Source organism: Chrysochloris asiatica, unplaced genomic scaffold, assembly GCF_000296735.1.
Source record: "Chrysochloris asiatica unplaced genomic scaffold, ChrAsi1.0 scaffold00060, whole genome shotgun sequence".
NCBI lineage: Eukaryota > Metazoa > Chordata > Mammalia > Afrosoricida > Chrysochloridae > Chrysochloris > Chrysochloris asiatica.
In genome coordinates, this window is record NW_006408578.1 from 15,382,603 (window position 1) to 15,396,022 (window position 13,420).

Sequence of the window (13,420 nt, forward strand, 5' to 3'; positions counted from 1 at the left end):
TAAAACAATCAAGTTGGTATATAGTAGTATCTCATTAGGGTTTTACTTTGCATATCCCTGATTTCTAATGATGTCAAACATGCATTTATTGGCCATTCATAGTTTTTTTGTTTTGGCATTTATACATGTCTTTACCCATTTTCTTACTGGGTTATTTGTCTTTATATTAAGTTATAGTTACTTGGCATATAGTCTAACTGCAAGTCTTTGTCAGATACATATATATCCAAAACCCAATGCCATCAAGTCAATTCTGAGTAATAGCACTCTCTATCAAGTTTCTAAGACTGTAAATCTGTATGGAAACAGACAGCCTCATCCTTCTCCTGCTGAGCAGCTGATGGCATTGGATTGCTAATCAGTGACCTTGACATTATTAGCCCAATGCCTAAGGGGTCCTTAGATATAAGTAAACCAAACCAAAAGATAAACTCACTGCCATTGACTTGATGCCAACTCATAGCAACCGTGTGTAGTGTTTCTAAGACTGTAAATCTTTAGAGGAGCAAAGAGCCTCATCTTTCTCACAAGGTGTGACTGATGGGTTTAAACCACCAACCTTGCTGTTAGCCATCAGTGCCTACCCTACAGCATCAAAAGAGCTCCTTAGATAGAAGTATAAAATATATTTTGACTATGGCTTCTTGTTACAACTTTTTAATGGTGTATTTTAAAGGAGCAAAAAGTATTTAAGTTTTATGAAATCCACTTTTTTTCCCTAGCTTTTTGAATAAGATCTAGGAAATATGTTATTTCCACCAAATCATGAAGATGTCTCCCCCACTATAGAAGAGTGTAGGGGCCAAAGTACATTTTTTCCCAGTTTATCCATTTGTACCAACACCATTTCTTGACTGTTAGAAGGTGATTTACTTGTTAGAAAGAATGCCATTCCCCCATTGAATTGTTTTGACAACTTTGTTGAAAATTAAGTGACTATATCGCTGTGGTTTTATTTCTGGACTCCTTTCTGTTCCACTGGTCTGTTTGCAATTCAGATACCAATATTATACTATCTTGATTACTGTAGCATTATTTATGTTGTTGTTGTTTAGTGTTGTCAATTAGATTCTGACCCATAGCAACCCTGTATAGGGTTTCCAAGGTGCAGCTGGTGAGCTTGAACCGCCGACTTTGCAGTTCAAACGACTTTGCAGTCTGATTCACTAGCCCACAGCGCCATACCAGGACTTGTAGTCCAATACTAATCCTACAGTGCCGTAACAAAAATATTTATTGGCATTCTGATATACTAATTTGCTTTGATCTAATAAGGAACTATTAAAAGGTGGCCTATGCCCACTCTCCACTGCTACTACATTCATTCATTCAACAGACTTTTGAGAGCCTACTCTATGATAGCACTGAAAAACCCAACTCAAAAAGCATTATGGTGCCTTCCCTCCAGGAGCATCTAGTCTAGTAATGAAAACAAACACAATTAAAGCAATGACGCTCATCAATGTAGTAAACAAGAGCATGGTACTAAGCAAAGTTATTATACAAGCACAGAGGAAGGACATACAATCAAAGTTCTGGAAAGAGAGAATAATATTAATTCCCAATACCATCAAAACAGGAAGTAGCTTAGAAAGCCATCTCTATGAAAAGCCGTATCTATTATTTTCCTGACCACTCTTCACCCAGTCCCCTACCAACACAGTGACTATTAAGGTTCCTTTGCACAGCACGAAGAGTACCATGGGGCACAATTTGAAATCTACTCTCTTACCTCCACCTGTGATTAAAATTAATTGGGGGTTGTTGTTGTTAGGTGCCATCGAGTTGGTACTGACTCACAGTGACCTTATGTAAAACAGAACAAAACTCTGCCAGGTCCTGGGCCAACCTCACAATCGTCACTATGTTTAAGCCCATTGCTGCTGCAAATCCATCTCATTGGAGGTTTTCCTCTTGTCTGCTGACCCTCCACTTCACCAAGCATGATGTCCTTCTCCAGCAACTGGCCCCTTCTGATAATATGTCTTAAGTATGGAGAGATGAAGTCTGGCCATCCTGGCTTCTAAGGAGCATTTTGGCTGTACTTTCCAACACAGATTTTTCTTTTGGCAGTCCATGGTACTTTTAATATCCTCCTCCAACACCATAACTCAAAGGTATCAATTCTTCTATGGTCTTCTTCATTCATTGTCCAACTTTCACATGCATATGAGGCTATTGAAAATACCATGGCTTTGAGTGTTAGTGGTCCACAAAACCTGTAAAGAATCTTTTAAGAATATTTTTTCCTTCCCCAATTTAACTCCCCTTTTGAAGCTATTTCATATTACCAAGAATTTATGTCCAGTGGTCTTTTAGAAACTCTTCTAGGCAGTATTAGGTATAAAACTATTTTCTGAAAGTTACAGAAATTCTAGCCTTTATGAGAACATAACTTTTAACAACTAATTTTCAGAGAATATAATAGGTTCATAATAAAGAAAAGTAATTTTGTCATAGACATATAAAATGAACACACAGGAGAAAAGTTGTAATTTTAAAAAGAGATTGGGAAAAACAATAAACATACGAAATGTAAAGGCATGTGATACAGAAACCTGGAAAATCAAGAAAGGTCACTTTTTTAATATTTAGTAACAAGTTAGAACCTATTCATGCCCCCATGACAAAAATGGGAGAGAAATTCAGTCTCTATCATACTCGAGGGCTCTCTTCACCCACATCTCTTGGGATGTAGAGGACCCAAGGCTTGTTCTGTCCCCTAACGTAGCAGTCTCTTTAGTGCAGCTGCTGATCCTAGACCCTAAGATTTGGAGCTACTCTGCTGGCAGCCCTTTCTGCCTCAGAACCAAGTACAGTACAGCTCATCCCACTTGACTGGGTTGTAAACCCATATGTAAGGAAGACTTGTGTGTTGCTATGATGTTGAACAGCTGTCAGTGAAGTTTCCAGACTGAGATGGACTAGGAAGGAAGACCTCACAATCTACTTCTGAAAAAATCAGCCAATGAAAACGCTATGGATTGGACTGATCTCATCTCATTGGGCATAGGGCGATCATTAATTAGAGGGCTATCCAAAGGCAGCTCATAACAACCCAGGAGGTATTTCCTGACTAGATGTCCCGCAATTAACCTGACTCTGCCAGTCCTCCTCCAGAATGCTTAGGATACTCCCCGCTTCTCAGCACTCAAAGAGCAGTGCCGCTCCTTCCCATATTTGAACAACAACTCTCTACACACTCTTCATGAAGTCAAACCTTGAAATCTAAGAGGAAGCGCACTCCAGCAGACACCTTCTATAACAAAAGGAATTTCAGGATTCTGTCCCCAATGCTTCACCAGCAGTCTGTCAGTTTGTCAAACTATAGCTAGCACCTTGCATGTTGCCGTGATGTTGTAAACAATGCCACCTACATTTCAAATACTAGTAGGGGACCCCATAGTTTCAGTGGAACTTCCAGACAAAGACAAACTAAGAAGAAAGGCCTGGTAATTTACTTCCCAAAATTTGTTGTTGTTATGTGCCGTGGAGTCGGTTCTGACTCATAGTGAACCTGCATAGGATTTCTGAGGTTCTAAATCTTTACGGAAGCAGAACATCTCATCTTTCTCCTGCAGAACAGCTGGTAGTTTATAACTGCTGACCGTGAGGTTAGTAGCCTGATTCGTAACCACTATGCTACCAGAGCTCCTTCGTGTTATTGTTAAGTACCGTGGAGTCGGCTCTGACTCATAGTGACCCTGCACAGGGTTTCCGAAGCTGTAAATCTTTACGGGAGCAGAATGCCTCATCTTTCTCCTGCAGAACTGCTGTTAGTTTTGAACTGCCGACCTTGAGGTTAGCAGCCCGATTCGTAACCACTGCACTACCAGAGCTTCCAAAAATCAGGCAGTGAAAACTATGAATCACCAGAAAACATTGTCCAATATAGAATATGAGTCCCCTAGACTAGAAGACATTCAAAATACAATGACCAAAACAATGGACTGCACAAGCAGATGGTAAAGGGCAGGGCAGTGTTTCATTCTGTTGCACATGGGCTCATGAATTAGAACCAACTCGAGGCCAACAATAAACTGTTATCAATAGGGTCGATAGTTGGAGAAATTTCCAATATCACAAAAGTGTTTAAAACACACACAAAACCAAACCTACTGCCATTAAGTTGTCAAAGCAACCCTAGAGAACAGAGCAGAGCTTCCCCACAGTGTTTCCAGGTTCATAAATCTTTACAGAAGCAGAACGCCACAACCTTCTTCTGTGGACTTACTGATGGGCTCAAACCTCCGACATTTCAGTTAGCAGCTAAGTGCTTAACAGTATGCTATCAGGTCTACTCCAACTAGCTGTGGAGATATCTAAAGAGTGTATAAACTCAAATAGTATCATATACTATTCATCTACTTTAATTAAAAGATATTACATTTAGAGATCCCTGGAACCATCAAGGGAGAAGAGCAGAGTGCAAGATCCTACCCAGAGAAGCAATGACACCAGAGATGGAGGCAGAGACAATGACGTGGATAGATGGAGTGACTGGGGACCAGGGTATACTCTTTGGTTGGTTGATGATACATGGAGGGGGATTGTAATCATGACAATGAAACGATACAGAATACGATGAATGTAAAGCTAATGTTCTCCCATGTAAACTGATCACATAATTCACAATAAACATTTTTTTAAAAAAAGATATTACATTTAGTTTTTATGGCCTTATGAAGATATAATTGACATACATTCTGATACACATATTTAAATTGTACAGTTTGATACATTTTGATGGGATATATACACCTGTGAAACCACAATGAAGTAATGAACAAACCCATTATTCCCACAAGTTTCCTTTGTAATTTTTTCCTTTGACCCTGCCTGCTTTTCCTCCCATCCCCAGGTAACTGCTACTCTACTTTCTACACATTGTTAGTGTTTTTTAGAATTTTCTATCAATGGAATCATACAGTATGTGGAGTCCTGGTGTGGCACTGCAAGATAATTCGTTGGACCACACGTCAGTTAGGAACATAAGGTTGGTGGTTCAAACCCACCAGCTCCTCCTCAAAAACCCTATACAAGGCCACTATGGATCAAAACCAACTCAATGGCACTTAACAACATAGAATATGTACTCTACCAGGCGTATTTCATACTTCTTTCTCTTATTTGAGATTCATCTATGTTGTTACATGTATCAGTTTGTCCTATATATTGTTGCCAAGTATTATTCTTCTCTATGGAAGAGATGGATCGGCCAGGTGGCATCATTGATGGACTCGGGGGTGGCAGCGGTGGTGAGGTTGGCCCAGGATCGAACATTGTTTCGTTCTGCTGTGCATGGAGTCGCTATGAGTCGGTTCCGACTCGATGGCACCTGACAACAACAACATGGAAGAGGAACCCTGGTTTGGTGCTATGAGTTAATGCACTGGATTGCAAAGTCGGTTTCAACCACAAGGTTGGTGGTTCAAGCTTACCAGTAGTCACTCCTCAGAAACCCTATAAGGGACACTATGGGTCAGAACCAACTAAATGGCACTTAACAACAAAAACAATGATTGCCAAGGAGCAGCTGGTGAGTTTGAACCACCAACCTTGCAGTTCAAACAGACCTTGTAGTCACAGTGTAACACCAGGATGACATATGCTTTTGTCAAGATAAATAAATGCCTATGAATAGAATAGTTAGGCCATACTGTAGGTATGTTTAACTTTTTAAGAAAATGACACAATGTTCCCAGAGTGATTGTACTATTTCACAATCCCACAAGCATTGTAAAATATAACAGGAGAGTCCCATTTGCTCTACATCCTTTTCAACGCTAAGTAATGATCATTCTCTTTAATTTTAGGCTTTTTAGTGGGTGTTGTGGTATCTCATTTTGGTTTTAACTTGCATTTCCCCAGTGACTATGTTGAACATCTTTTCACGTGCTTATTTGCTATTTATGTTATTTTCTTTCATGTAAAATTTCTTCAAATAGTTTACTCATTTAAAAATATGACTGCTTGGTTTTAATTTTTTTATTGTTATGGAGCATTGAGATTTCTTTACATATTTTTAAATAATATCCATACATGTAATACAGATTTGCAAATATTTTTTCTCAGTCTGTGACTACACTTTCATTCTCTTAGCTAACAATGTATTTCAAAGATCAAAAGAACAAAATTTGGATTCAGTCTCATTCATAAACATTTTATGGATCATGATTTTGGTGTTATATCTAAAGAATCTTTGCTTACCCAAGGTCACAGATTTTCTCCTGTGTTTTCTTCCAAAAGTGTTATACATTATGTTTTACCTTTAGATAGGATTCATTTTTATATATGGTATAAGATTTGGGTTAAATTTCATTTTTTTGCACATGAATATCTGGTTGTTCAAGCACCATATTTTGGAAAAGTTTTTTTTTTTTTTTTCAACTGAATTGTCTTTTACTCGTCAAAATTCAGTTAACTATATCCATGTGTCTCTCTGCTTTCTGTTGCATCCCACTGATCTATTTGTCTGACTATATCAGATGGTATCATGCTTGTTTCATTTCAAAGTATTATATATAATTACATTTAAGTTTCATTAAACTTTCATTAAATTTTTAAATTTTGCTTAATCCTCATTAAACTTTTACTCGTACAGAATAAAAATTATTGGGTTGCAACTGAAGATATCTAAAATTTCAAGTGAATTATATCAAATTTAGTAAAAGACCAAAGTAATTTTATATTATTATGTTTTAGTTTTAGATGGCATCCATTAACTCTGACAGATCCATACATCACAAATATTGGCACTTTCTCTCCTTTTCTTCCTTTACATATATTTTTCTTAGTTATTTTTTTTCAGTATAACACTTGAAAATTCACATTAATTCTATATCTATATAATTCTGAAAGTTTTTAAATATAAATTCATTTTTCCTCACTGCGAACCACAAGGTCAGCAGTTGGAAACTACCAGCTGTTCCGCGGGAGAAAGATGAGGCTTTCCGCTCCCGTTAAGATTTACAGCCTCGGAAACCCTGTACAGGGTCGCTATGAGTTGGAACCGACTCCACGGCACATAACAACAACAACAACAACAATGAGCTCTTTTGTTAGAGTCTCTATTCCTAGGTTCTTTGAGTCAGCCTTAATTACTATGACATGATTTTCAATAGTTCTGCTAAGAAAGCAATATAGTCCTTGAAATACTTCACGTTTGAAATTCTGTGCTGCTTTCCTTTATATTTATAGAACGTCTTGTTGTTGTAGTTGTTAAGTGCCATTGAGTTGAGTTGGCTTCAACTCATAACAAAGGGCTTCTGAGGAGTATGTGGTGGGTTTGAACTTCTGACCTCTCTGCAAGCAGTCCAGTGCTTATCCTACACGGCCACACCAGGAACAAAATTTATACAGTTCTGAAATACAGAAAAAGTGGCTCAAGAAAAAGTGGCTCAAGAATACTATGCACAGCTAAGCAGCTGATTCCACTGTTCTGGTTAGAACAAAGATTGGACTTTTATTCAGTTTCTCTCTGTCTCTATTGTGAAATATATGAAAAATCAAAAGATTTTGTTGACTTTCAGGAGGGTTTCTGATGAGATGGTGGCTAGGGTTAGAGGCAAAGTCAGGGTACATCTCTGCTCCATTCCATAATCCCATCTTTTCTTGGAATCAGATTTTAAAATTTATTATATTATGCTACTTAAGATGCAGATGGTGACTTTGGGGAAGCTGTTTTTACTTTTTCAATCTTGTGTTTGAGAGGGCAATGTCATGTGACCTTAATGAAGTTGAATAATGTTCCCTGTCCATAAGCCTAGGCTCCCATTGTCTACTGGACTCAAGGCCAAGACAATTTAGTCTGCCACTGTTAAAACTCTGAGTTCATGATTGAGTACTCAAACAGCTAGCTGTGACATGAATAAGGACCAGCATGCATTGCCCTTGAAGTATCCCCAAAGAATATCTTGTTGTCTAGGAAAGACGAGATGATATTACTTTAACCGTTTACATCTGTTGCTATTCCTTTTGTTGTCTGGGCTTCCCAGAAATCAATGTTTTAATCAGAAAACAGTAGCTAATCTGGCCAAAAGCCAATAAGTAAGAGTTGGGGTTTATCTAACAACATGGGAACAGCCCAGCATTAACAATGAAAAGACCTGGAAAGTAGAAAGTGCTTTTTTCCCCCCTTTACTTTTTCTCTTAGCTGGTTGGTTCAGTCTCATGCTATAAATAGCTCTTCTACTTAATGACTATCTGTTAACGGTCATTCTCAGAATTTTTAGGCTTCTTGTTCACATTAGAAGTGCTTATGTACATGTAAGATTCATTGACACTATTCTAGTTCTCAATGATGGTGGTGGTGGTTATGTGCTGTGGAGTCAGTTCACTCATAGTGAACCTGTACAGGGTTTCAACAGGTGTAAATCTTTACAGAAGCAGAAAACCTATCTTTCTCCTGAGGAACAGCTGGTAGTTTCAAACTGCTGATCCTGAGGTTAGCAGCCCAATTCATAACCACTACACTACCTACTAGAGTGCTTTAGCTCTCAATGATAATGGAATGTTAATGGGACTTCACAAAGCCAATGTCACATCATAGCCTACCCAGCTACTCTAAGTTTCATGATAATGTTTGTATTAAGTACTGTTGACTTGGGTCTAACTCAAAGCAACCCTATATAGAGTTTCCAAGGAATGGCTGATGGGTTTGAACCACTAACTTTGTGGTTAGCAGGCCACTGCTTCATCCACAGTGCCACACCAGGACTCATTTTAATAGAGATACTGAATTTCCAGTAATGATTTCACCTGCAGTGAGATTTATTGCAAGCAGGCAAAAATGATAGGCTAAGCCCTGATGTACTCTTGTCATTTCATGAAGATACAACCGAAAATAAAAAGTTTGATCAAAGACATGAGTTTACAATTAGCTGAACAAGGTCCTTCAAATACCTTCAGTAATTACTTTTTTACAGTGAATAGAGTAACTGGAAAATTACCAGAATTGGTCATCACTTTAAACTGACTAGACATATTGAAGGGGTAAAATAGTCTATCTAAATAGAACTGAATGAGAACACTCCCTAGAAGTAATGTCACTGGGAAATGTCAACAGTAAATATCATATTGCCAGTGGGCTTGTTATTCACAGAAGTACTTACATATCTTAAATATTTTCTGCTGGTATTTTATTTAGTGTTACCTACAGAAGTAGTCCTCATGCACAGGTTCTAGTGTGGCACTATAGGATAAGCACTGGACTGTAAACCATAAGGTCAGTGGTTCAAATCCACCATCTGCTCCTCAGAATCCCTATACAGGGTCTTTATGAATCAGAACTGACTCAACAGAGCTTAACACATATGTAGTACTCATGTAGTTACTAGCACGTCTCTGACCTGCCATATTGCTTCATGGCACCAAGCATTCATTTTAACATTTCCTCCATGGTTCTCAGTTCCTCAAGACCTACCTTGCATGTCATCATCTCTGTGAAACCCAACCATCATTCCCTCTAACCTAAAAGATCCAATTACTCCCTACTCTACCTGTACATCGCTTTCTTTTAATACCAGTTGTTAAGTGCTGTCGAGTCTGTTCCGACTCATAGCGACCCTGTATAGGGTTTCCAAGGAGTGAATGGTCAGCTTGAACCACCAATCCTGCAGTTCAAATGACTTTGCAGTCTGGTGCATTAACCCACAGCACCCCACCAGGACTCCAATTAATACCAGTAGTTACTTCCAATTGATTGGCAAAGCATGAACCCCCAAAAAAACACCAACAAAGATAAGGTCTTGTCATGTCTTGAACACTCATCTTTTGCCAATACTTGCTAGAAGACACAAGGACCTAGATTGTATCTCTGTTTTGAAGGAACTCATGAACCACTGGGGAAAACAGAGTACTGTGTAACTAAACTCAGAGATACTAAGAGAGGAGTTTGGGTTCATGTTGAAGCTGAGCTGTTACTCAGTGGACTTATACAACCTCTCCAGAGTTTATATTCTGTGGTTACATATTCTAAGTACATGTTTCCATCATGCTTACCTATATCTTTTAGGCAAACCATAAACCTGTATTTCTCAAACCAAGGTGCACTTGCAGGGATCTTGTTAAAATGCAGATTATGATTATATAATTTTGGGGAGGGACCTGATAGTCTGTCTTTCTAACAAGCTCTGGGGAATGTCAATACGCTGGTCTGCAGACCACACTTACAGTAGTGAAACTAAACAATTGTCATGTAAATATATAAAAATTGTTAGTGTGGCATGAGTTTTTTAGTGCTCTCCACTAGACATTCTTCTGACCATAACTGTGATGAAAGTTAAACTGAGACAGAAAGATTCATCTGTACCCCAGAAAAACGTGACAGGATGCCACCAAACTATTACTTTGCTATATTGTTGAAAATGCTACTGTAGGTCTGCTGCTACTAAGTGATTGTAGTCTTAATGTTTATAGCAAGGTTTGCACAAGTATTGACTTCTGTTTAAGTCTTCCCATATTTAAACCAGAAGAATATCCTAGACTCTTTATGTAAATGGAAATTTCTTCTTAACAAAACTGTAAAATTTTAATCACTTAAATTAAACCATTAAGAAAATATTTAACTTTTTTGAGACAAATTCTGTAAGGCTCACATGTGACTCTTGGCGTAACTCTTAGTGGCTTCTGTGATGGCATCTGTTACCTTTCAACTTACTAATCTACCACTCATCATAAAAGTCGAACTGGAGACCACTGATTCATTTGTCTGTTTTGAATTCTTTTTTCACCAGGATCCTTGCCTGTACTTTCTTATATCATGTCTTCGTGTCTCATGTATGTCTTTTCCCAGTCACGTGTACAAGATGCTTCAACTCTTCCTATTATGTTATTCAACCTAACTTTGCTACTACTGTATACCACTTAAGAGACTGCTGTTGTTAAGCGTCATCAAGTCAGTTCCAACCCATAGTGACCATGTATAGGGTTTCCAAGGAGCAGCTGGTGAGCTTGAACTGCCGACCTTGTGGTTCAAACCAACTTTATAATCTAGCACATTGCTCTCCCCTTGTCATCACATCTTTTTTCCTGACATCAGAACAGTGAATTAAACAAGAAGGGAGCTGTTTCCACCATACAGGACAGATGGGAGAGACTAGAACCTTAGCTCACCCACAGACAGTTTCTCTGCGTAGTCTGAACAGTACTCATCTAAAATAACTTTTCTGTCCTCCCCACTCATGGTCTCACATAGGTTAATGCCAAAGATGATGAAGGTGTCATCGTTGGATCCTGGGACAATATCTATGCGTATGGTGTTCCCCCATCAGCCTGGACTGGAAGTGTTGACATCTTATTGGAATACCAGAGTTCCCAGAATCCAGTCCGGTATGGCCAATGTTGGGTTTTTGCTGGTGTATTTAACACGTGTAAGTATTCCATTTAAGTATCATTGTTTTAATGTAAAGATTTCATTTCATGACTTTTAAAAATCTAAAACCTAGCAGAGAAACCAATCAACCCCTACTGGTGAGGACTTCTGGTGTGGTGCTGTAGGATCAACACTTGACAGTGTATCACAAGGTCTGAAGTTCAAATCTACCAGCTGCTCCTCAGAAACCCTATGTAGACGGAACTGTATGAGTTAGAACCACCTCGACGGCACTTAACAACATTCAGTGTTGTAGTCGATGCACACTTAAATGTACTTACAGTTTCTTTTTGACTACAAAATCTTTATCAAAAGATTAGTACATTATTCCTACATCACGAAACACCCAGAGAACTAGAGGATCACACAGGCCAAATAAGAATGTGAAGAAAAGGATATTTTCTTTTTTAGTTACTCCTCTACATTTATAAAATGTTTAAAGAGTACATTTTAAGAAGAAGACACATATGGCTCATTTTTTTAGAAGCTTTATAAATATGGCTATTTGTGCATAGTTTGTTATTGAGAAGTTTTGTAAATATATACTCTCAATATTTACCTGAGCTATGGAACGGATCAGGGCAAGTGTAAAAAAATCTCCGTTTTTACATAACAAATTGTTGTGAAGTGCCATCAAGTCAGTTCTGACTCATAACAACCCTGTATAAGGAGTGGCTGGTGGTTTCAAATGACCTTGCAGTCCAGTGTTTATCCTGTAGTGATACACCAGGACTCAACAAAATACCCATGAGCAATTTGATATCAGCATCTATTGAATAACCTTGACAATTTTCCTTCTGGTCTTTAATTCTCCCAACATCCAATCCGTAGGGGAAAATATATGGGACCAGAATTAGTCGCTTCTGCCTCATATATCATTTTTTTAAATGGCATTCATCTCTTTAGGCCCAGACAATGTTATAGTTACTTCAGTGAATATTTTTAAAAATACATTTATTTCAGTATGTCCTCATCCTTGGTAATGATTTTAATTCACATGCCATTTCTACAGCCTTGAAGAAAACATTAAACTCAAAACGAAATATTCTTTAATAAAAAGCAGAAAGGAACTAGTTCAATGTAGCTAGCAGTGTTTTAATCAGGAAAACAAAACTAGGAGTTAGAGGTCAGGGTAGAACTTTTTTTTTTTTTCCAAATGGCTGTGAAATGTATCTACTTCACCTCAAATATGCAACAGCCTAAGAATTAAGTCAGTGATCCAAGTGGAAAGAATTCATGAGTTTTGTTTTGGGTTTTCTAAATAAATTATAGTCTTATCCATTTTAGAGTATTTAAGAAATAAAAGAATATTTGCTGGACATGATAAAAGTCCAAGTAGCAGTGCTGGTTTTTGACGTTCTAAATGGAGGCCTGAGTTTCTTGGCAGGATGAGGGTGGAAGGTAGTCCCCCGTCCTCAAGGCTTCCAGACCAAGACTATGTGGAAGCTTCTCAACTCCAGCAGGCATTCTTGAGAAACAATTTCAGGAAAACAGAAAGGGCCCTCCAATTCCCAAATCCACTACCTGTCTGAAGTTTCACCATTCCAGTGTAATTCCTCCGGGTTAGGAACGAGATAAAATAGTAAACACCTTACATCCATTCATGGGATCTGTTTCTAAAAACTTGCTTTGTTGGCAAGAAAAGTCAGAAACATACTGTGAAGCAGTCAAAAGGAGAAAACGTGGGAAATTGGGATAAGAGGAACCGGTGCCTCCAAAGCAAGCTTCATCTCCCTGATGATTAGGAGTAAGGCAAACTCACAATCAATGGTTCTCACTCTGTGAAAATGTAATTTAGTGTGAAGCCAGAAATAGAATCGGAGTGCCAATTATGTCATTGGGGAAAGTGTGACCTGAATGTTGCTGTTGTTGTTAACTTCCATCAGTCGTTCTGGCTCATGGTGCCACAGTATGTACAATGGAATAAATTGCTGCCTAGTACTGCACCTAAGGAGCTCTGGTAGCGTAGTGGTTACGAATCGGGCTGCGAACCTTAAGGTCAGCGGTTCGAAACTACCAGCCGCTCCGCGGGAGAAAGATGAGGCT

General features: G+C 38.4%; 1 protein-coding gene across 1 annotated transcript in view; it reads left to right on the forward strand.

Annotated features, from left to right (window-relative positions):
* The window catches only part of F13A1 (coagulation factor XIII, A1 polypeptide), a 352,784-nt gene that overhangs the window by 214,977 nt on the left and 124,387 nt on the right, over nucleotides 1-13,420 (forward strand). The window contains exon 6 of the mRNA XM_006864109.1: nucleotides 11,198-11,372. Within this exon, the coding sequence (XP_006864171.1) occupies nucleotides 11,198-11,372 (175 nt within the window). The remainder of the gene's footprint in view (nucleotides 1-11,197; nucleotides 11,373-13,420) is intronic.